At 41.7% G+C, this 25,156-nt stretch overlaps 1 protein-coding gene and 1 pseudogene across 2 annotated transcripts; both read left to right on the top strand.

Moving 5' to 3' along the window:
* Nucleotides 1-9,085: 9,085 nt before the first annotated feature.
* On the top strand, nucleotides 9,086-9,763 carry ZNF22 (zinc finger protein 22; the record flags this gene model as incomplete). The annotated part of the gene is made up of 1 exon (XM_084245427.1): nucleotides 9,086-9,763. The coding sequence occupies one exon, from the start codon at nucleotides 9,086-9,088 to the stop codon at nucleotides 9,761-9,763; it is 678 nt and encodes a 225-aa protein (XP_084101553.1).
* Nucleotides 9,764-20,336: 10,573 nt separating this feature from the next.
* On the top strand, nucleotides 20,337-21,409 carry LOC311178636 (olfactory receptor 6C74-like; annotated as a pseudogene). Its single transcript has one exon. The product of its transcript is annotated as an olfactory receptor 6C74-like (transcript).
* Nucleotides 21,410-25,156: the final 3,747 nt, after the last annotated feature.

Here is a 25,156-nt window from a genome sequence, read left to right on the forward strand (position 1 = left end):
TTCCACGCCTACAGTGTCCCCCTGTGAGCCTCACACAGCGGTGCCTGGCTGGCTGAGGTCAGACCAGGATTAAACCACAAACATTCCATCCCCTCTGTCAGTACCCACTCTTAAATTCCACAGTGAGACCTGAAGGGAATGATTATGAGGTATTCGCTGCAAGAAACACCTTATTTGATCATGCAGAGGAGGCAGCCCACATGGCACTGGAACAATGTCACTCAGTGTGGGTGAGAGTCCAGGGCTGCACAAGAGCCGCCAGGCAGGGACTCGGGAAGGCAGTGGCCCCCATCACCACTGTCCTATGGATGCCTCTTGCCCCCTCTGACCTTGCGTTCCTCCCTGCTCAGTACTTCCCACCAAAGGGGCCATGATACAGAGAAATGACTGTTGGAGTAGAATGGGCTTTGAATTCCCTGGGGCCAGATATTGAACAGTTTGGGTTTGTCAACTGGTGGGAGAATTCCTGGAATGAACGAGAAGTTACTTGCAAAACTATGCAACAGTTTACATCGGTCATATGAAATGTTTGTCCAAAACAGAACAAACTGAAGACCAAACTTTTCTCCCACTGGAGTCTCTGGATAACAGATTTTTAAAGGAAGAACCATAAAGGCTTCCAAAGATAGGAGAGGTCCCATCTCTGCTTCATGCCATGGCTCCTTACAAGCACCTAGGAAGAGCAGAGCTTGGGAGCGGCCAGACCAGGCTGTGTGAAGCCGCTGTTCAGAGAGAGCTTCACACCAGTATTTTTCTGGCTCCATGGTCACAGAGACATGCAGAGAGAAGCCATGGGGAGGCCTGGACCAGTCTCTATTGTCTCTGTCTTCCTGTAGCTACATAGTTTCTTTATGTCCTCAATAAAGTTGCTCTGTACTGAACCCAAAGGCTTAGAACCAAGCTTTATTTTGCACCCTGACCCCTACTCTGAGCTCCAAAACTCTTATCCTATAGTAGGTGTGGCAGAAGAGCCAGAGGTGAGTCAACTGCTATTGACACAGACACAACTTTCATTTCTGCACGTGTCCTGGGGATCAGTGTGGGGCCTGTGGCCAGGCAGCCATAAGACATGGAATACAACTCATTGATGGGGGTGGCCTGTACCATTAGCAATCAGATCACCCCAAACTGCAGAAGCTCAGCACGGGGAGGACCTCAGGAAACTTCCAATCTTCTAGACTCACGTAAGATGGCAGCAGGACATAAGGACAATCTTCTAGACTCACGTAAGATGGCAGCAGGAGAGGGTGGGAAAGGAATCAAGCAGGCACTCCCGGCTCATTTACTCTCTGGGCTGTTCTTACAACCTTGTGTCCAAGCCAGCTGCTGTCCATTGCTTAGCAGTAATTGAGTGACTGCCTTGCAGGTTTGTCCCTCATTACTGGGGACAAAGTGAGAGCCATCACTGACCCTGTGCTCAGGGGTCTTCTCAGCAGGAGAAGACCCAGCCCAGCTGGGGAACATGCCTGGGAGGAGGCCCAAGGCTGAGCCGGAGTCAGCGAAGACAGTGTGTGTGGCATTCCAGCCAAGAGACACATGCCAGCCCAGAAGCAGGACAGGACCCAGCACAGGAAGCCACCCTGTCAGGGCCTCCCTGTAAGCACTCTCAAGTTTGTTTTCTATTTTGAATTTACTGGGTTTATTTTTTGTTACTGTGCAGGTGTAATATTATTTAAGACCTGTCTAGGTAAGTGTTCCTTTTGAAATAGATGATTATCAAAACTAACTTCTGAATACTATAGCTAAAAAAAAAAAAAATCACCAACAAGTTGCATGGAAAAAGAGAAAATATACACTTCTAAAATCATTTGAGGAATTCAAAATTTTTTATTAATATTGATTTGCTTTAGAGGCAAATTAGTCAGTTCACTGTAACCTCCACCATTTCTGACTTTCTCCGCCAGGGTCTGTGGTTTCCTGCTTGTTTGTTTGGGAACTTCTCTTTCTTTCTCCATAGTCACTGTATTTCTCATATGCTCCTTCACTGACCAGCATCTCCTAAAGTAGGACTGTCTCCCCAGACCAGGTCTCAGGAACAAGAAAAATAATAAACATGGTGAAATCAACATGATTGCATAAGGACAACTCTAGAAAAACAGAGTGGTTTGCCCAGAACATACTACCAGGAAGAATTAGAAAAAACAGCGTGTTTTTCCTGTGGTGATAACCATATGCTACTGCTTGGAATGTTTACCAGAGAATGAATTAAAGACCTTCCCACTGTCAAAATAAAGTCCAGGGGTTACCTAGGACACATCTGGCCCCTTAGTCCCAGGGAAACAAAACAAGAGGCTTATCCAGTCTGACCAGGTGATTTGTGGAGGAGTTGGCTATGCACAATGAGGCCAGTGTGGGCAGGATGCAGGCACCCTGCAGCTGCAAAGTGGGAGCAGGACATCCTTGCCAGATGCCCTGGTGGGCAGCAGCCCCCCTCCCCTCTGTCCCTCAGGCAGCAAGTGCAGTCAGAGCCAAGCCTATCCAAGTACAATCACAGCCAAATGCACATGCCGTACTAGCCCCGTGGCTATCATTGGCTGGGACAAAGTCACTGCTGACCTGCCCCGGACTTACTGTGTGATGGGTAGACTCTGCTCCCTCCTGGAGCAGAGATGTTTTCTGCAAACCTGGAGTGGGAATTCCCAGAGTTTCCTTTCCTGGAGAACTCAAAGGAAACAGAAAGCAAAGTCTCAGGCTGGGTGGACAGAATCTTTCAGGGTCCCTTCTATGGGGGATGGGTTACTTGCGTTAACTGCACTTGGGTCACACGTGACTGTGCTCCTTGCACTTTTGCCAAATGCAGACTCAAGACAGTAATGCTCCTTGCTGAAGCAGTGTCTTCCATGGAGTGTGCGTGTGTTTGTGTGTGTGTCCGTCCACAGGGAGGGAGGGAGGGAAGGAGGGAGTGGGTAGAAGACAAAGCCATAGCAAAAGGAATTATCTTGCCAGAGCTTTCCTCAACCCAGAAACCTCTTCCTGGAATGATGCCTTCAAATAAGACAGGATGTAGAATTCCAGAGAAGCCCCAGCCATTAAGGGGTCTGACCCCTCTTAGTCCAGTTTCCCCAGAAAGAATAGCTGTTAGGAGCAGGTAGTGGAAATAGTCTTCCTGTCCTCACTGTCTATCATCCGTTCTCTCTCCCCACCTTCTACTTTATGCTTTGTAAATATCACATGTGACATTTTCAACAATTTGCCTAGAAATAACCTGGAATTCCATTTGTGAGATGCTTCTATGTAGAGTTTAAAAGTATAGGCTCTGGAGCCCGACTGTCTGGCTTCCAGCACTTAGGAATATGTGACCTTAGACAAATTACTTGCTTCCATTTTCTTATCTGCAAAACAAGGATAATAACAGCTCTTAAGATTTAGGAGATATATTGGTTAGCTTTGCTTCATAAACAACAAAAATGTCAGTAGCTACACCAGAAGCATTTATTTCTCTGGCATGTTTCATCTGACTGGGGGTGGCTGTAGGTAGCTCTGCTCCGTGTGTTCTCTCCTGATGAGCCCTAAGTTGAAGGAGCAGACCTACTAGGGACATGTTTTCCTAGAGGGGGAAGGAAAGAACAGAGCAGTGGCAGAAACATAGTGACCTGAGGCTTTTGGGACATGCTGTACTTCGCATCCACTCACATCTAGTACCCAGGGCTACTCACTTTAAAGTCAACCTCATGGGGTAGAACTTCATACACTGGGTGGGGCCTCCCAGGTGGTGCAGGGGGTTAAGTGCTGCACTGTGAAGCAATCTGCGGCCTCTGCAACACGAGTTCGATCCCTGGCTGGGGAGAAACCCACATGGTGCAGTAGACCTCTCCTGTCTCACCCGCTGCTTCCCTCAGCAGTGTGTTTCAGTCAGTCTGCCTGTTCTGCTCCCCACTCTGTCTCTGGTGAATCCTCTCACCCCCCATATCTCTGGCCTGTGCCCCAGTTCTTGTATGCATAAATAAATAAATCTTCTTTAAAAAAAAAAAAAAAAGACTGTCATACACTGGGAAGCACTGAAATTCCCACAGCAGTAGTCAAGGGGTGCAAAACCAGAGCAGGGCAGAGTAAAGCTCAGAAAAAATCAAACCACAGGAACAATGGGTGAGATATAAGTGCTTCAAACAGTGTCTGACACATAAGCATTCAGTAGTGTTGACTATTATTATACTAATAAATATATTGAGGGCATCAAACTCTGCCTGTTTTTCCTCCTCTTCACCCCTTTTTCCCTTTTATTCTTCCTCCTTATCCTCACCCTAGCTCTGTTTCTGTCTCTTACCTCTGTATCTTACCTCCTACCCATGCTTGGTCCACCCCTTCATTTACTGACTTTCATTTCTTTCCTTTTAAAGACTCATCTTTCTTTATCCAGATAATTTTCTACCTTGCTAATCAACACAACTCTAGGTCTTCCATACCTCGCCTAGTTTATTTTCAGTACAGGAAAAAGGGATAATCGATCTGGTGTGTGACATGGAAAGGGGTAGTTTATAAACTTTAAACTTTTAAAAATGTTTCTGAATTTTTTTTTCTTATTTTAATGTACATCGAGAAAGCAGTCTCAGCAGGTCATTTTGCTCCTGAAACTTACCCTGAACCATCTCTGGTCATGACCCCTCCCTACTCCTATTCCCTCTAACCATCAGCATCAAAAACTTTGTGATAATAATTTAATAGAAAAAGTAATAACATTGGTTCACATATCTTATGTTATTAATTGTGTTAAGTGCTTTTCAGTATCTCATTTATTCTTTACAAAAACCCAGTTATAGTCTGGATTATTAAATTGACATCTTTGTTAAGTCCTTAGTCATACCATCTTGCACAGCAGAAAGCTCCACCTTGAGTTCTGAATCTTTGATCTAGTCTGGGCTCCGCCATCAACTCTCTGTTATATCAGGCAAGCCTCCCTCTCTCAGTCTCACTTTACTATAAGACATACTTGTAGTATGCCTTGATCTACAAGGTATATGATCCCTGATTCATGAGACCATAGTAAAGGTGAATGACCAGACCGGAGAGGATAGATGTAAAAGCACTTCGTATACAATGGGATATCTTACAAATTTATTCATTTGACAAACATTTTCTGAGTGTCTGCTACCTGCTGAGCATTGTTCTTAGCACTGCAGACAGAACAATGAACAAGAAAGATATCACGAAGTCTTTGTGTACCACTGTGAGGATTTTTGCACTAACAAAATGAGAAGGCTGTGGTGAGAAGACTTATCTTGGGTCATAAGAGAATCACTCTGAGGCTATGAGCAGGCTCTGGGAGGGAAGTGAGGCAGCCAATACAATCCATAGAGGAGATGACAGAGGCTTGGTGTAGGAGGTTATAGCAGTAGAGGTGTTGAAAGCGTCTTGATTCTGGATATATTTTGATGACAGAACCATGAGAATTGCTGGTGGGCTGGATTTGGGCTTTATGACATCAAGATTTTTGCCCCAAGCAACTGGAAAGCTGGGAGTTGTCACCAATTGCTGGGATGAAGACTGTTAGGAAACAGGTCATATGAGTACCAGAAGTTCCTTTGAGGTTAGGTTAGGTCTAGTGTCCATCACACATGCAAATATGGCTGAGTAATCAATTGGATCAAGAGACTTTAGAGGTGAAAACAACCTTTCCTGGCCCTTGATCATCCACTTAACACTGCATGAAACTGAACAACATTTCAAAGCCTTGGTTTCCTTATCTGCTCAATGAGTGTGATCATTCCTATCTTTCAGGGGCTTTTTGGTGATGACTAGACAAGGGGACTCATGAAAACTATCAGGTACAGGTGAGAGTCCCCAGAAGTAGCTTTTTATAACAGGCGCTCACATTAGTGGCAAGGGTGCTTCAGGGTGGGAGGGCTGGTGTATCTTTTCAAAAGCCGTGGTTGACACCAGCCGAGGTTTGCTGGCTCTGTAGGCCGCTCCTCCATTACAAAGGGGGGTGGCCACCGGTCTTGAGGTCCTGGGGGCTCACAGGACGGCTTCTGAGGGGCGGGAAGTAGCAGCAGAGTTCCTCCGCTCCGCCGGCCCGGGACCATAGAGGGTCGCTCCGCCACGTTCCTAGAGCGACCGAGCGCCGCCCGCCCGCCGCACGGTCCGCACTTCCGGTGGCGCGAGGGGAGCCGCGCGGGGAGCGAGGCGGCGGCCGGCGGGCGCGGTGAGTGGGCCCGGCGCGCGGCCGGGCGCGGGAGGCCCTCGCGGGCGCGAGCTGGCCGCAGCGGGGCGGCCTCGCCCGGGCCCGGGCGTGGCGGGCGTGGCGGGCGCGGCCTCGGGCCTCCGCCACCGGGAGGGCCCCGCGCCGGGCAGGGCCGCGGGCGGGGAGCGGCGCGGTCGGCGGGACCGAGGAGCGGCGGCCGGAGACCCCAGGGGTGCAGAACGGGGGCCCCGGCGACTTGGGGCCGCGGGGGCGCCGGGCCGGGCGGTGAGGCCCAGCGCCATCCCTCGTGGGCGCACGGGCCGCTCGCCGAGGTGCTTCTGGGCTGTCCGGGGCTGCTGAGCTGCTAGCACCCCGATAGTAGCAGCTTCGTTACCCCAGTTCTGTGTGTGAGGAAACCGAGGCACGTTCCGTTTGTGCGGGTTGGCACCGCCAGTCGCTCCTGTCAAGTTTACTTTTTTTTTTTCCCCAAAATGATAAAACTAGTTTTTTAATTATTTAGGTGTTAACAATAGTACATGTTTACAATGTCTTAGTTTTCAAGCTGTTGGGCTGCCAACAATTTTTTTTTTTAATTTATGATTTTTTTTAATTTTATATATTTTTTACATCATTTTTCATTTTTGCACAATGTATGCTTTTTCATCTTGGTTATAGTCCCCATACAATTTCCACACACACCCCCCTTATTTTGACCTAATCCCTACTTCCCCAACCCCCGTGGGTCCCTGGTTTGTAGTTGCTTGTTGATTTTTTTTTACTTTCTTATAATTAGTCTTTTTCCTGGTCCCTTATTTAGGTTTTCTAGATTCCTGCTATGAGTGAGACCATCCGGTATTTTTCTTTTTCTTTCTGGCTTATTTTCCTGAGCATGATCCCTTCCAGCGCCATCCATGTTGCTGCAAATTGCATGTGTTTATCTTTTTTGATTGCTGAGTAATATTCCATGGTGTATATGTACCACATCTTCTTGATCCAGTCATCTATTTTTGGGCATTTGGGTTGTTTCCAAAGCTTAGCTATAGTAAACAGTGCTGCTATACACATAGGGGTGCAGGTGCTCTTTGGAATTGATGTTTCTGTGTCCTTTGGGTAAATACCTAGGATGGAATTAATGGATCTATGGAAGCTCCATCTTTAGCAGGTTGAGGAATCTCTACACAGCTCTCCATAGTGGTTGCTGTCAAGTTTACTTTAACCTTAACCGGTACACCAACCCTATAAGGGTGCACTGGTCTGGTGGGGGTGTTGGGCGCTGTGGCTGGGGTCAGTTCTGTCTCATAGCGAACAGGCTCTGGGGCCAGGCTGCTCGGAGTTGAGAACCCTTCCTAGTGGGCCCTGCCATTCTTTACCTGTGGAATACACACAGTCACACGGGGTTGAACACTACATTGGTAGTGATCTCGGGTTAGACATTGAGTTTCCTACCATGTCTGACTTGGATACTGTTAAAGAATAAATGGTGTTTTTTAAAGTACATAATTACTATTATAGTTTTTTTTTTTTTTAACCACAACACCATGTAGCTAACAAATGCCTTTTTGTAACAGATGTTCTATAAATATTTACTGAACGAATGACTAATGCTGTCTCTAGTTTTGTGTTGTGTGCAGTTTGCTTTTTTTAATACTTAACCATAATTACAGCAGATATTGTTATTAGATAGCCAGATAAAGTCCTTAGCACTGTCAGCCCTGTTGTCTCAATTATACAGATGCTGGAAAGACAAAAACAATGATGTAATTTGTGTTTTCAGTCATTTGCAGAAACCCAGAGTAATTATTACCATCTTAATGCTGCTTCTTGACACAAGGCATGGAAAATAGTTCCAATAATTTTGTTATTTTTGCAGTCATAGCTTCTCCCACTTGTCACCAACTTGGATTTTCAGGCCTGTTTGTTTATGGCCATTTTTTTTTTTTTAGCTTCATAAGTAAATAAATGAAATTTATTTGAAGTGTTGAGTTTTTGCAGCATTTGTATATTTTTACATTTTGCTCTATTTTTACTTGTAAACTTGTTTTTTTCCTTCTTTTTTGGTATCCTACCTACCACATTTTTTCCTACTCAGTTTCATTCTGCTGTCCAATAAGACTTCTTGGTCAATTTTTCTATCTCCAGAAATGGTCCTCTTGTTTCAAGTTTTCAAAAACGTGTCCTCTTTCTTGTATCATTAGAACCTTAAAAAATAAACAACAAGCAACTCTCCATTGACATTTTCTCACTTGGCATTTATTGAATAGTCTCCCAGACACTTCTTATTCAGCATCCCTACTCTCAAAATAAATGTTGCTACAATGTTAAAGTGTAAGCTATATCTGTGAAAGTAGAATGACTAAATAAGGATAACAGGAATATTCATTATTGAAGTATGAGTTGTCATTTTCTTACTAATTTGGACTCCTTAATTAAATGATCACCAATAAGGGAGAAGTTTAACTTAGAATTCTTAAAACATGATCATAGTTTATAACATAAATTTTGTCATTTGAAGTTATTCTATTCCCATTAAGATAGTATATTGTCACCAATTTTTAATACTTCAGAATTACATATTCATTCGATAATCACCAATAAAAACGTAGATTTCACTTTACCAATTTTGGGTTTTTGTCCTATATCAATAAATGAAACCCCAAAGGTAAATTTGGTCAAAACTAGGTGATACTCATTTGTTAAGTTTAACCTCTAGGATTATTAGAATTACTTTGCAGGTCTTATTTGTCCCAGCCCAGGACCCACTTTGTTTTCAGAAGTATTGAGCACATTTTTAATTTAATTGTAGATGCAATTTTGATGGATTAAAGAGATACTGAAGTTGAATAATTAAAAATCTTTTTTTTTTTCATTTTTTTCCTTCTATACACAGAAAATTCTGATCCGTGCAGCTGCAGGAAGTGAAATATTAATTCAGAAGAAGAGTCTCTGAAGAATACAATTGATTTCACCATGCGGTTAGGAAAACCGAAGGGAGCTATTTCTAGGCGCTCAAGCCAAGGAAAACCTTATGGGAACCAGGTCAAAACAGGGCGCCAACGGCAAAAATGGGGAATGACTGTTCGATTTGACTCGAGCTTGAGCAGACTGAGAAGAAGTTTGGATGAGAAGCCTTATAAGTGTATTGAATGTGAAAAGAGTTTCAGTCAGAGCTCAACTCTTTTTCAACACCAGAAGATCCATACTGGAAAGAAATCCCATAAATGTGCTGATTGTGGGAAAAGTTTCTTTCAGAGTTCTAATCTCATTCAACACCGTCGGATCCATACTGGGGAAAAACCCTATAAATGTGATGAGTGTGGAGAAAGGTTTAAACAGAGCTCAAATCTCATTCAGCACCAGAGAATTCATACTGGAGAAAAACCCTATCAGTGTGATGAGTGTGGCCGATGCTTCAGCCAAAGTTCCCACCTTATTCAGCATCAGAGAACCCACACAGGGGAGAAGCCCTACCAGTGCAGTGAATGTGGCAAATGTTTTAGTCAGAGCTCTCACCTTAGGCAACACACAAAGGTGCACAAAGAAGAGAAACCTCGTAAAACCCGGGGCAAAAATATTAGGGCAAAAACTCATTTAGTGTCCTCATGGAAAGCTGGTACAGGAAGGAAATCAGTGGCTGGCCTCCGTTAAGTAAAGGGCACTGCTTTGATCCTCTTAAAGAAAAACAACAACATAAAAAATAAAAGCAATCTCTGAGACCTGAAAATACTTTATAGTAGAACACTTAAATACTGTGTCCTTTCGTAGCATGCAAACTTTGCAAGTTTAATGACATTGGACTGAAAAGAATTACATGAGTCCGACTGTTACCATTTCTTTTTTATATACCATGGAGTACAAACAACTAAAAATATGTTTGAGAAAATGTAAAATCTTGACCTCCTTTGAAGTTGTTTCCTGCATCATTTTGAGAAACAATCATGTTTGGATGACACACATGTAAAGATGTAGTAATACCAATGACTGGCTTAGATTTGGGACTGTGGGAGGCTTAATTAGGAGGGAGAAGAAATTAATTCCATTAGTTTTTGGAACTCTGCAGCAGATGAGATTGTATGTTTGTAAAGTTTTGTAGAATATTAACCATTGGTTTCTGAGTAAGACTCAAGATTCAACATACTAAAAAGTACTTATGTTAATGAGTAATCATGTATGCAGATTTTATAATCAAGGCCCACCACTGTTAGCTTTCTTTTGTTTCTTCCCTTCTGTTTATGGGTAGTTATTAACATAGTAGATTTCACCAAAGTGCTAGGGAAACTCTGGATGCCAAAGTGAGAATTGAATTAACACCACTAGTTCTGTTTTTTGTAATGATGTTATGATGTGTCACTTGTTTTCCAGCAGCTGGGATGGATTATGTTACTCCAGCCCCTGCTTTTACCTTTGTTTGTGCTCTGACAAACTCACTTAGCCTCTTAGATCTATGTGAATAAATAATTAAACCCTATTTTACCTAAGTAGTCTCAACTTGCTAATTAAAAAATCCACAATTTACATGTTTCCCTGCCTTCCCTTTTGAGACCTTTAGGTAACCATGGTTATTGTAAACAAAGGTTTGTCAACAGCAAGTCATTTAAGTCAAGTTCAGTGCATTGCAGTTCCTTTGACATTTTCCTTAACTTTTTCTCAGTTATATAAATTATGAAATCAAGCAGACATGTTTCTTAACTTCCTTCAGAACAGTGCCAGGTGTCATTCTGATCAACCTCCAGCTCAGGTTTTATTGCTGTTAAATGTTAATGTTCTGCCCTTTTGGTATCTTTGTTTAAATCATACCAGTTCCTGCTATATTAATTACATCCATAAAATTTTATCCATAAAAATTTTAAAAATGTAATATTTTGTATACTACTGCTTTCTCTTTATTTTTCTGCCGGAAAATTGTCTTAATGATTAGGGTAACATCACAAATCACAGTTTTTGGAAGACTGACTGTTTTTACCTGCATTTTGAACTTTGCCTCCCTCCTACATTTGAGTGCATTCTTATGGAACATGACCTTGATGGCAGGTTCGTCCAACAGATTCACCATTTTGTGAGAATGAAGTGAGATGATTGCTGTTACTTTTACAAAAGAATTGAGCTTTGATCTCTTGGGTCCAAATTATTTGTAGCAGAGGCGTGGCTATGGGATCATTTAGAGGATCTACCTATCAGTGTTCTTTATTGCAGCTTGGGTCTGTAGTAGTTTCTGACTGGAACCAACACCACTTTTAAATTTAATGAATTCACCAATTTTGGCAGTAATCACAGGGTCTTGCAACAGAAAAACCTCTGTATATTGCTGATTTCATGATTAACATTTTGATCCTAAATAGACTTTCATATTTTCTGTAAAAATAAAGCAAATACTCTGTACTTTAGTGTATTTTCAGTTTGTGGTTTACATTTCTTCCTAGAGCCGTGAAACCAGAGCAAATAGGTCACTAACATTTACGGTCACCTACATTAGTAATTAACATGGTGTTGCAGACTTTTATGGGCAGCTTAGGCGAGAGAGAAATTGTAGCTGCTTTAAATTAATGAATTAAAGGATATGTTCCACTACAAGAACAAGTAGTGTTCTAGTAGTAGAGGAAAAGTAGAATATGAGTCTAATAGGCATTGTCTCTTTGAATAGTCTCATATGAAGATATACTGTCCCTCAATATTTTGCTGCATTTCTATGATAACTTAGGTTTACCAAATTGAATTCTATTATTTTAACAGACTTATACGATACTTAAATGTTTCGGGGGGGTGGGGGCGGGTGGTGAGGGAGGGTGGGAAGATTTGGAGATGAACTACAGGGTTGTTGGGGGTTTTTTTTAAGTATTACAGAAATTTTTTAAACCCTATACGATATGTTAAAAAAAAAAATCCTTGCCTTCCAGTCATTTATTTAATCATTTAATACATGTGGTAGAAATGAAACAAATTAAATGGGTAGTCGAGTGAAAGAACAAAAACTAGTAAAGCAAGCATAGGGTACTCTGACCCAGTGCTTCTCAATAGTTAAAACATGTTGGGGCCCACTTTCAGAATTGCTTTCTCAGTAAGTGAGCTGTAGTCAGATAATTTTCATGTTTAACAGGCTTTTAGGACACAATTTGAGAACCATTGCTATAACCCATAACAAGCATAGTGATGTGCTGGCATAAAGCTAAGGTGGGAATGGATCTCTAGGACTGCCTTAATTATCAACCTTAAGAGTGAAACATTTGATAATAGGGTGTGGAAGTCTGGCAGAGCATAGGTTAGGTGATGATTCAGTGAGAAATAACGTCCATGTTACTCCAGAAGAGACCCACTTGGTAAATTAGACCTACAAGAATTTACCTCTTGCCTTGGACCACAGTTCTTTACCTCTCTTCAGTCCCTGCCCCACACTGAATGGCAACTCCAAATTGCTCTTTATTTTTGCTTATTCTGTTTAACCAGTATCAATTCTGAGAGCTATACCTCCAGGAAGTTGACCTTGAATCTTCCCTAGAGGCTCTAAACTGACTTGTAATGGTTTATATTTCATTCTCACTTCCTCACCTGGTAGACTGTGAGCTCCTGGCTTATAGTAGACATTCTTGTTTAATTTAACATTCTTAATTTAAACATTTAACAATGTTTAAATGAAGAAGTGCCAAGAGGGAACTATAGAAAGATTAGTGGGAAAAGGTAAATTAATTCAGGAAAGTTCTAGACCCACCTAGCTACCATGTCCACCTAGATGGAGAGTCCCACCTAGAACTTTTCTTTCCCCATCTGCCATTCACACCCTTCTATCTTTTCTGTTCTCTTGGAGATCCTTGTTCACTGCGTAAGTCATTAGCCTTGCACAGTACATTTTTTGAATGAATGAATGAAGTAATGAAAGAAGAAAATCTACAAAAGGATTTAAGGAATCAGAGGTTCTTGTGACTTGAGGGGTCCCATAGGCCTCCCTCTATAATTGATGGGTTAATCTAAGACATTTGGGGTCCACTTTGTGATTGGACAGGACCTTTGTCATATTTGTTGACATCTATTTTGAATATCACTCCTGAGATAAATAGTATTTCCAGTTAAGGTATTATAAAGAGGATTGTCAGAAGATTAAACAATTGAGAAAAAGAGTGCAATAAAGTGATCAAAAGAGTCAAAAAGAATCGACACTACAGTTTTTCAGGTGCAGAGGGAGGAGAGATTTGCAGGAAAGAAAGGAGGGATGATTAGCAATTATCTTAAGGTCAACGCCCACCAAGCCCTTGGTAAATATTAGTGATGGGCAAGGTGCTGCAGATATAGAAGGTAGGACACTATTCCTGATTTCATGGGACAAATAGATCAGGAGGAGATAAAATACACAGAAATATTAAGAACATGAGCAATAACAAGTTATGAACAAGTTGGGGAGTCAATACCTAAGCAAGGAGCCCCCAACCCCAAGGAGGAGACTTTCAGAGCATCAGTCTTTCATGCACCAGAATTGTGGCAGAGCAGGGCCTTCCTACATTTCTTACTCTTTGCTATTGTTGCAATGATGTGTTGCTCTGAGCTGTAGTTGGACCACACTTACCATTTTCAGGAGTCAGTTTGCCTTTTCTTTGTACAACATTCAGAAATATGGTTGGTAAGTGCTCTTGACACCACAGGTGAAAACCAGCAGATTAAATCCCAGGCAAATCTGAAATACCTCCAACCCAAAAGGGCACTATCTGGACAGTGGAAATGAAAGTACTCAGTCACCCAGGTCTTCATCATCCAGGACTCAGAACTTCTGACATTTCTTTACATTACCTACAACTGTCCCTAGGTGGCAGCAAAGGCGATATAATAGAACAAACCGGTAGGCTTTGCCTCCTCCCCTACATTATATTTGAAAATGGGGGCTACACCTAGAAAAGAAAGCAAGTATTGTTTTAAAATGAACAATGATGTAAAATATATATAAGTAAATTTAAAAAAAATAAAATACTATATTTAAAATGTTAAAAACTTGAGCCACTCTTTAAAGTCAGTTGGGATTCTGTAAATTGTCTTTGAAAATGCAAGCATCATTTTGAATATGACTTTCATTTCTGCTGTAATTTAGATATCAGTTTTAAAAGAACAAGATTTTTCCTCAGCTGTGTCCAGTCTACCAATGATCATCAAAGGCATCCTTCACTGCTCTTAACACTGTTTTTATCTTTAGCACCTCTTTGTAGATAGATCTCTCTTAGAATTTCCGTCTCTGCTTACGTCACCCAATTGTTTTCACATGATGCCTAATTTACCCAAAAGATCCCTTTCTATATTAATCATTGTTTCAAATTCCAAATGTGATAATAGCAACATCCCTTTCATGTGTGGTGCTGACGCGCTCTTGTCTCTTCTAAATGTGGGGGGTTTTTTGGGTTTTTTTTTTTTGTTTTTGGTGTGCCTTTAATAATGAATGAGCTTATTTCTTCCTGATAGCCAAACATGCTACACTGGTGTTTTGCGACAATCCCAGGCTGGGTAAGTTCGTTGTCAGTTCTCCTAGATGAAAAGATAATTTTGGAGCCTTCAGTAAATTTCTCAGGCCTTTACTGCTGAATCAGGGGACAGGATAGTCTTCTCAGTATTTGGATGTCTCCTCCTGTAACAGGGTGGTCCCCAGGAAAGGGGATTTCAGGTTTCGTGCCCCACCCAAAGGAGGATGCAGCTGAGCAGGGAAAAGAAGCTGCAGAGGGAACGGAGGAAGGAAGGAAGCAGGATGGAGAGCCAGAAGGAGATATGGAGGTGGCACATGGAGGAGACAGACAGGTGAAGAAACTGCACTTGCCTTTTGGTCGTGGACTGGGTGACACAGATGTGGGTGAGAGTCCCGTGGGGAGGATAACAATAGCAGCTTTTATCTTAATTTTGATTTTGCTCTTTTCCTCCCAGATGTGTCTGGTTGTTTCTGATCCTTTTCTGTGGGTCCTTTTCTGAGAAAGACTAATTCTCAGTTGTGTTTCTTCTCTAATATATGCATTTATGACCAGAAATTCCTGTACAAATGGTGGTTAGCGAGCTTACTTGGAATAATTTGTAGCATTTAAACGTGTTGGTGTTGTGACTTACTTTATGCTTCACTTACTTTTTGCACCACTGAAAAGTGCTTTAGACTTGGGGCAGGCTTTGGGGCCTTGTTCTGGGCCAATTCTGCTTGGGTGGACTTTTACCCACGAGGGGACGGGTCACTTTGGGTGCTTGATTTAGAAACTAGATTCTTTGCCTTTCCTGTATTGTTTCCTAATTGTATTAAATTTCCTTCCCATTAAAGTCTCATATGTTTTGTGTTGATGCGGCGGATGGCAGAACCTAGTTAGAGCAGGCAGGTTTGCGGGGTCTGGGCTGCCCCTCTCCCTGCCTCCCCGCATCCCTAGTCACAGTTGCGGGAGCAAGACCACAGTGTTGGTCATAAATGCTAATGGTGGGAGGGCGTAAAAAGCCTGATTAACTCTGTTTACCCTGTGTAGCACCAGGAAGGCCACAGAGCAGGTTTTCTATGATTGGAGCAGATGAGTGAAGGAGTCTTGGAGTCCTCGATGGCTTTTTCAGGGTTTTATTGAGTTTACCAGGTATATGGCAGGCAGGAGTGGGGGGGGGGGGGTGGGAGGGGCCGGGAGGCCAGGAGACTGGCAGGTCTCCCAGCCCCCAGCAAGTCTTCACTCTTTCTGGGCTCTCCAGCGTTCACTCGTGGCCTCTGCTTCTCTGCTATCTTCTCTTGTTCCTTCTGCTGGCGTCCCCATGACTCTGCCCTTACAAGCCCAGTCTTAGCCCAGATATATCCCATCTACGTGTGCGCACACCCTACTCCAGGTGCCCGCCATCAGGCATGCATTTAATCTAATGGCGGGAGGGCGGAAAAGCCTGATACTTTACTTACCCTACACCCTGCCACTGGTAAAAGGAGGTGCTATAGATATGCCTGTAATAAAGCAGCAGCAAGGTGTCAGGAAAGAGGCACATTCTACAGTCCTATGACTCGAGCCCCCTGGTTTACTGAGCCTGCGCCTCTGGAGTGTGGATTTCCTAATTGTTTATCAGGTTTTCTTCTGCCCCCACACAGGTTGGCAGGATGGATAGAGCCAGCGGGAGCCCTCCATCTCCCAGGTGAGTTAAGTTCTGATTTACCTAACAGATTAGGCTCTGGTTAATTAATTTCCCCTGCATGCACCTTATTAAGAAGAGAAGACACGCTGGCTTATTTCAAAATGGTTCCTTCAGCCATCTCCTGCCAGAAGCACAAGCTCCTGGGCAAGTTACTGTGAGAACTTGGTTGAGCTCCTGGGCATTAAATCCCACATTATCTAGGGATCCTCTCTGTGGCTGGGTCTCCTTGGCATTAACTTTGGGGTTGTTCACATGGAGCCTCAGCAATTCCTCAAGCCGCACAGCAACCTGTCCTGGCTCTCAAGAGGCGTCCTCGGTGAGTCTCCTCTGGTGAGTGCTGTCACCTATGTGCTCCTGCCCATGAAGCTTGCAGACAAGTTTATCTTGTGTTCTTCCCTCACACAAATCCAAATCCGAGAAGAGTTTTGGTTTGCTTTTTCTGTCTGTTTAGCTTTTTACTTGTTAGAACAGAGGAGCGATGTCTGACTTCTTACATACGCAATCAGAATGCATTTAGTTTTTATGTCATGGATTCTATTGGCTTTATTTTTTCTTTCCTCCTTTTAGTTGGATTTATTTTTCTTTATTTAGATGTAAGCAAAAAAACCATAATTTTCCATTGTGTTTCTTCTCTAATGTATACATTTACAACCAGAGTTTCCTGTACGAATGGTGGCTAGCCAGCTTACTTAGAATAATTTGTAGCATTTAAACGTGTTGCAACTCACTTTATACTCCGAATATGACCAGTTTGGGTGAGTGTCCAATGTACGTGGAGGCCTTATTTGTATTTTGTTGCTGAATAGAGGGTTCTAGACACACCAACTGGGTCATGTTTGTGAGTCAAATATGTCAGAATTTCTATATCTTTACTCTGTATCCCTTTCAGATTATTTTGTTGATTATTGAGAGAAGTTTATTGTAGTCTCCCACTTTAATTGTGCTTTTGCGGTTTCTTTGTGAATTTATTATTTTCTGTATTTGGAAGCTGTATTATTTGGTGGGTACAGATTGAGAATTGCTGTGCCCTCCAGGTGGACTGATTCCTTTGGCCTATGAAATAGGCTCCTTTTTCTCAGTAATTCTTTTTGCCTTAAAATTCTTGGCTGTATTAACTTGTTGCATACCTTTCAGAAGAATGTAAGATTTGTGTTTCTCCCTTAAAGTACAAAGATGTACCACAAGAAAGTGTAGCAGCTACTATGGCCTCTCTACCACAGAAGAAACAGAGATACAGACTAAGAGTACAGGGACTAGCATTTGGCAAAAGCCATAAGTGCAGGGTTAAGAATGTGAAAATATTAACAGGAGAGCAGTGGATGATGGATGATGGAAGCATCATCCGAAAACCCAGATGCTAACATTCTGGGGCTCCCTTAACATAGAAGCACTTTGCACCCTCAGTGCCCACAAGGAACAGGAAGTGTTCAGAAGTCCCGAACTCTTATTTCAGGATATCTAGGAATGAGATGTGTAAGAACCTCCATACACATCTACTTGGTGTAAGGAGGTTGATTGGATTTGTGTTTTCAAAACACAGACACAAACAAGGTGTGAGGAAGAAGACAGATCTCAGCCCTTCTAGTGCCTCTATTTTTGACTGGATGGGTCTCGTCCTCAGCAGCCTGATGTAGAAAGGTGAGGCATTGTGACCCCGAGGACACACAGTCCCACACTGAGAGTGCCTCTCAGTTAGACTGAGAAAGGCGCCTCGTGCTACCACACTGCCCCTTCCTCCATATCCAGTGAAACGAATTGGTGTTGGTGGAAGCATGAATGGTTGAGAGAGAAAGGTTCTTCCCACAGTTCCTTCCTCAGAAACTGATCTCTTTCCTAACAGCCTGCCTAAAGCAGAGAGATAAATTTTTATCTCATGATAAAAATCTGTTCTTTCAACTCCTGTGATGTGTACACTGAGGCCAGGTCATAGTAAAAAAAATTTAGTCTGAACTTGTACTTGCAATTACATAAACGTTCAGATTGAGAAATTAGAAACCCTTGAGAAATTAGGTCCTATAATTTCTTTGCAAAATCTTGGCAGAGCGTAGACAAATGGGAAAGAATGTCACCGCTGACGCTGGGAAGAGAAACATAAGGGTCGTGCCGGTAACTCTTATTCTCAGTGGTGACCAATTAGCTGTCCCCAGGGCACCAGCCCTGCCTTAATTTCTGCTCCTGGCCCTTCAGCATCTAATGAGGCTTGGGAGCCCTGGCCCTCTGCTCTCTGCTTGTATGTATCCTGCTTGGTGATAGGACACAGTCTGGTGGGAAAATATCAGAGGCTTCAGACATATATGTCAGGGGTTTCTCTTCGGTCATGCGGTGGCAAACGAATGCTTCTCCGAGAGGAAAGGTAGGATATTGTAGAGGGAGGTGGTGTAAGGTGGTGTCTTTGGGCACATGCACCCAAGACAATGGAGGTCTTCGCTTAAGGAGCCTTGTCTCCACAGCTCCCTCAGCTGACTCAGAAGAATCTGCCTGTCTCTGAGCTGGTGTGGACATGGAAGCAATGTTTCCTGTCAGGATGGGCTTTTACCCGTGGGGGAGGCAGAGCCATCTCTCATCACACCCTTAACTTGTGCTAAAGTCAAGTTTGTACCCAAAATTTAGGGCAATAAAGTGTGGGTTTGCTCTTTGTGCTCTTTGTGGGGTTTCAGTGGTCAAGGCTGCCATATAGCCTTGGTGTGGAATTTGACCCCTGGGGCTATTGAAGCGGGGCTTTTTCAGCCAGGGACACTGAGAATGTGCGTGTTCACCCTGCTCTGGAACAACAGACTTTCAGACGTGAGTCTCTCTTTCCTCTCTTTGCTATATAAGGCCAGAAGAACTCTAGATTTCTTTAAAGAGAATAGCTGCAAAAGGAAAAATCCCTGCCTCCTTTAAGGTGATCTTTTGCCTGGCACTGTGGTAACATGGAAGACCTACTGCTACCACTGGACCAGGAGAGGCTCCTTCTGGTGCCCTGTGGGCAGTGCCACTGAGGGCTGAGCAGGTTGTTTACATGAGCAGCACTTCAGAGAAGTTGGTCTATGGCGGATTAGTGAAAAAGAAACACTGCATGTTGGGGACCTTCAGTTTTGGATAGAGGCGCTTAAACCAAATGCCATAGTAAAAGAAGTGCTTTACTGAGGTGACCAAAGTAAGAACAATGTCCACTGAGTTTTGAAGTATAAATCCGCCAGTGCCAAGTTCCTGGAATAGCCTTCTTTGTTAAGCTAAACTTGTTAACTCCTCTCACTCCCCATCTCTCCTACATGTCAATATAGACTTGGGAGGAACAGAGTCAAGCCTGGATTGACAAGTTATAACACGTGTGAGCAACTCCCAACACCTGTGGTCTGTCTCTTCTATAAAATGTGTTAAAGTTCATCATTGTTTAGGTTAATGTGATTGAATAGATCAGTAACTCATCAGTTAACTGGGGAAGAGAAAAAGTAAGAAAGATAACATGACACTTTCACTTCAAGTTGTTAGATCATCAAGAATAGCATTTTAAATACTTGTCACAGTATTTGAAAATAGTAGGGGCTGTGAATTTGGGCACATATACCTAAAGTCTCAACTGTGTGACCTAACCTCTACATAACTCCTGTAAGAAGATGGGGTGGAGCAACCTAGCTCATGATTTTGTGGCAAGTGATAGAAATAATTGGGTTCTGGTGATCACAAGAATAATACTAATAATGATTTTGACCATGGGAACTTTGTGTGTATGAAAAGTGATATTCCAGGGGAGTATTATTTATATTAATGTTATGTTTATATGTAAATGGACCATATCATAAATAATAGAAAATGTTTCATTGATATTCAAGTTCAATGACATGCCTACTGATCATGCAATATTTAAGTGCATCCTAATGATCACAATATTACACTAAGTCTATTAGGAACACATAGAAACATTAACATCACATGCCACATAAGTGAACAGGTACATGACCAGGTAGGTTCTATCATTTTTATTTTAGAAAGTGAAAATGAAGTTCACAAACATTAACTTGTCAAAAATGACCATTCTCTCAGGGGTTAGAACTAAATATTGAACTATTAAATTCAGATTCATCTAACTCAGGAATCAACTCTGAAAAAACTTTGGGATTCAAGAACACTCACTGATACAGGAACCGACTTGCTATGTGCATTGCCAGCAGTAATCTGTTCACTTGACTTGTGCTCCTAAAACTTAGTGATTCCAGTGATGTCTATTGTCAGTTAAGGCCAGCAGGTGAGACTGTTGTAGAAATAAATGCCCATGGAGATGAAGAATGGGACCACTGTCCAAGAATTCACCTTGGAGGGGTTCCCTGCTGTCTAGCATCTGGGAAAGGTCCTCTTCCTGGTGCACCTGCTGGCATACCTGGCATCCATTACAGGCAATGCAGTCATCGTCACCATCACCTGTGCTGACTCCCGACTCCAGAAGCCTATGTACTTCTTTCTCAGCATTTTCTCCTTCTTTGAGTGTTGCTTCACAAGTACTGTTATTCCTAAATTACTGGTCATCTTTCTTTTAGGCAGGCAGGCAAACTATCCTTTGTTGCCTGTTTTATACAAGGCTTTGTTGTTCTATTCCTGGGAGCAGCAGTTTTCCTGCTCATGACAGTGAAGTCTCTGGATTGGTACATGGCCATTTGCAAGCCTCTGCATTACCCAACCATCATGAACTTGAAAAATTGCATCCTCCTGGTCATTGCTTGCTGTGTATTAGGTTTCACTCTCATCACTGGTCTGGTGGTGGAGGTTTCCCAGTTATCTTTCTGTGGCCCGAATGTCATCCCTCATTTCTTCTGTGACCTTGGCCCCCTGATCCATCTCTCCTGTTCTGACACCAGGTCTGTTGAAATTTGGGCCTTTGTCCTTGCTTTTTTGGTCTTTCTGACATCCCTCATCATAACCGTCATTGCACATGGCAAGATAGTAGTCACAATCCTGCATCTCCCATCAGCCAAGGAGCAACAGAAAGCTTTCTCCACCTGCTCTTCTCACCTCATTGTCCTCTCTCTGATGTATGGCAGCTGTGTCTTTATATATGTGAAGCCAAAGCAAATGAGCAGGTTGGAATCCAACAGGGAGGCTGCCCTTGTGAACACAGTGGTGACCCCACTGCTGAACCCTGTCATCTACACTCTGCAGAACAAGCAGGTCCATCAGGCTCTGAGGGAGACAATGTGCCGAATTAAAATATCAAGATAAAAAGGGTATCCATGACTTCGGAGTGTACGTCTTCAAAGAACCATTTCTGTTCATTCTTGGTGAAGTTGCTCTCCACAGAGTTCTTAGTTGAAAGTCCCCGACACACTTCACTTGACCTTGATTTGCACAACCCCATTAATAGACAATTCTTTTCTCAAGACCATATTTCCTGCCACTATGCATAATTATTTTCACCTTAATCTATAGATTTTATTGGCAAAATACTTTATTGAATCTATGTGATATAAACCATAAACCAGGCACTTAAAATTAGAACCTCATTTATTCCAAAAATCCATAATTTATACTGTTTCATTTCACATCTCTCTAGCCATAAATATCATTCAGCAGACTTAATAATTACCAAAAAGCAATTAAGTAATTAAAATAATAGAAGATTATATATTGGGTTGTTTTAAAGGAAATAATAGAAATAGCACCAATGTCTAGGGCCACATTCCATCCCTGCCTAGCCAAAGAATAGTACCCTTCACCTTGGGGTATGTATGATGTTATATCAGATAATCTCTCATTTGGTGTTCTTAGCCATTAGTTTAGCAACCCATATAGGTATCATTTCCTTGCTCAAAAATCTAGAACTGTTTTGGGTCTCAAGCATCTTTTCTAAGAAGGAAAAACTGCAATATCCCACAACAGATCAATGCTGCTATATTTCTAAATTATTGATTCTAGCTCTAGACCCTCAAATACTTAATTCATATTTATGTCTGGGTCTCAAACTGTTACACAGAATGTGTGTGAGAAGAGAAAAAAAGGGAACAGTAATTCTACAGATGTAAAATTTCATCCAAATATTTGAAGGTGAGAGAATCTAAGTTATTTGCCTACTTAGTTTACTAATTAAAGTAATTTTTAAAAATCAAGCATTTTCCTGGGCCTCCCCTGGTGGCGCAGTGGTTGAGCAATGGGCTGCGAAGCTGCCCAGCCTCTGCAGTGCCGTTTCAATCTCTGGTGGTCAGCGAGGGTCCCACATGGCGCACAGACCTCTCCTGCTGCGCCCGCTGCTCCCCTCAGCAGTGTATTTCATCAGCCTGTCTATTCTGTTCCCCGCTCTGGCTCTGGTGAATTCTCTCACCTTCCCACACTTCTGACTGTACCCAGTGCTTGTATAAATAAATAAATCTTAAAAAAAAAAAATAAAAAGCATTTTCCTGGTGGACATCAAGGTTATCATTTGATAACTCACCTATTAATATCCAGCATTTCCATTGCCTCAGTCTTTAGCATTAATGCACTTTTAGTTCCCATTTCTAAAATAGAAATGTCTTTTTTTCTTCAGCGGAAATAATTCTAAAAACACTGACACCATTTTATTTGATATTTGAGCCAAATTCTGAGGTTAGAAAATCAAACACATTTTATGAACTATGTCCTACACCTTGATTGGACCATACTTGGCCTTGAAGGTCATATTATAAAGCTCAGATATCATCTTATTTACAATGAAGTATCTGTAAAATAAAAAATAACAGATGGTTTATGATTAACTATGTATTCTAGTTGCGGACATTATATGAAAAAGAGATTCGAAAAACAAAGAATGGAGTAGGAAAGTCACTATAGAAACTGCAAATACAGAAATTGGGGAAATGAGAATGGCTTGGGGAAGTGGCAATACAAAGGTACTAATAGCAGAATCTGAATCATTTTGCATGGGTTACAAGACATAGATTCTTAGACATAGATTCTCAAATAACTGGTTAAATTACTAAAACACTTTAGTCATATACCCATAAAATGTGGCTATTGAGGTATATAATCTTTCAAGTCCACTGGGAAATGTCTGATGAGGATAGCATCAAGCTACTGGGAAACATGGAAAATAATGTTCCACCCTGATAGTTGAGCTACTTGAAAGTATATTGATGTGGTTGAGGTTCAGCAACTACAGGAATAAATCAACTCATCCTGGTCAAACTACTGAAAACAGTGTGAATTCCTCCAAGGTTTTAATCAAGATTTGATATAATTTATTCTATATGAATTAATAAAATGCACTTTATATTACCTTCAGATAGACCATGATTGAAGGGTGAGTTTGAAAATTAAAAAAAGAAGACCAGAAATTCAAAATTGAATTTGAATTCCAGTAAAAGACAACTCCTGATGTGGAGATTTATGTACTGAATTCTTGTGCTGCAAAATATTTCATTGAGACAAATTCCTTGAGCTAATTATAAACCAAAGATACTTTCGTTTATTTTGTTCATTCATTTTGTCTTACACATATGAATAAAATATATAGTATTTCCCTTTCTCCATCTGTCTTATCTCATGAAGCATAGTCCCCAAAAGATCCATCCATGTAGCTATAAATCGAGTTTATCTTTTTTATAGCTGAGTAATACTCCTCTGTGTATATGTGTGTATGTTATGTGTATATATATATATATATATATATATATATTTTAATTCATTCATCTGGCAATAGACCCTGAGGCTATTTTCATATCATTAGGTTGCATCTATGTTCATCAGAGACATTGGCCTGTGATAATAGAGGTATGCATATCTTAAGTTAGTGCTTTTGTATTTTTTAATTAGATACATAGAAGTGGAATAGTTGGATCATATGGTATTTCTAACACTAATTTTTTGAGAATTCTCATACTGTTTCCATGGTGCTGCACCAATTTATATCCCTACTAACATATCCTATCTAACACTTGTTATTTCTTGTCTCTTTAATAATGGCCATTCTAACTGGTGTGAGGTGATATATTATTGTGGTTTGGATCTGCACTTTATTAGTAAGAAGCAACGATGAACATCTTTGCTGCTGGCTATCAGTACTTCTTTTGATAAAATATCTATTTAGCTCTTCTGCCCATTTTTTAAAAATATTTATTTATACAAGAACCAGGGTACAGGCAAGATACACAGGAGGGTGAGAGGATTTACCAGAGACAGAGTGGGAAACAGAACATGCAGACTGACGAAATACACTGCTGAGGAGAGCAGTGGGCGAAACAGGAGAGGTCTGCCGCTCCAACTGCCCATTTTTTAATCAGCAATTTTTTAAATAAATTTTATTTTTATATTCCTATACAATTGCAATCCCCTTATTTTGACCCCAATCCCTCCCCTCCCCACACCCCATAGAGTGTCTCTGGTTCATAGTTTTTTGTTGATTTTGATTTTCACTTTCTTATAGTTATTAATTTTCCTGGTCCCTTATTTAAGTTTTCTAGATTCCTGCTATGAGTGAGACCATCCAGTATTTTTCTTTTTCTTTCTGGCTTTTTTCGCTGAGCACGATCCCTTCCAGCGCCATCCATGTTGCTGCAAATTGCATGTGTTTATCTTTTTTGAATGCTGAGTAATATTCCATGGTGTAGAAACTTCTCTGAAGAGGAAATGCAAATGGCCAACAGGTATATGAAAAAATGTTCAACATCACTTGTAATCAGGGAAATGCAAATCAAAATTACCATGAGATACCATCTTACACCAGTGAGAATGGCACATATTAAAAAAACTAGCAACAACAAATGTTGGCGAGGATGTGGAGATAAAGGATCTCTCCTGCACTGTTGGTGGGAGTGCAAACTGGTCCAATCACTATGGAGAGTTGTGTGGAGAATTCTGGACCTACTAAACATAGAGCTTCCATATGATCCAGCAATTCCACTCCTAGGTATTTACCCAAAGGACACAGAAACATCAATTCCAAAGAGCACCTGCACCCCTATGTTTATAGCAGCACTGTTTACAATAGCTAAGCTT

Source organism: Talpa europaea (genome assembly GCF_964194135.1).
Source record: "Talpa europaea genome assembly, chromosome: 10".
Lineage (NCBI taxonomy): Eukaryota > Metazoa > Chordata > Mammalia > Eulipotyphla > Talpidae > Talpa > Talpa europaea.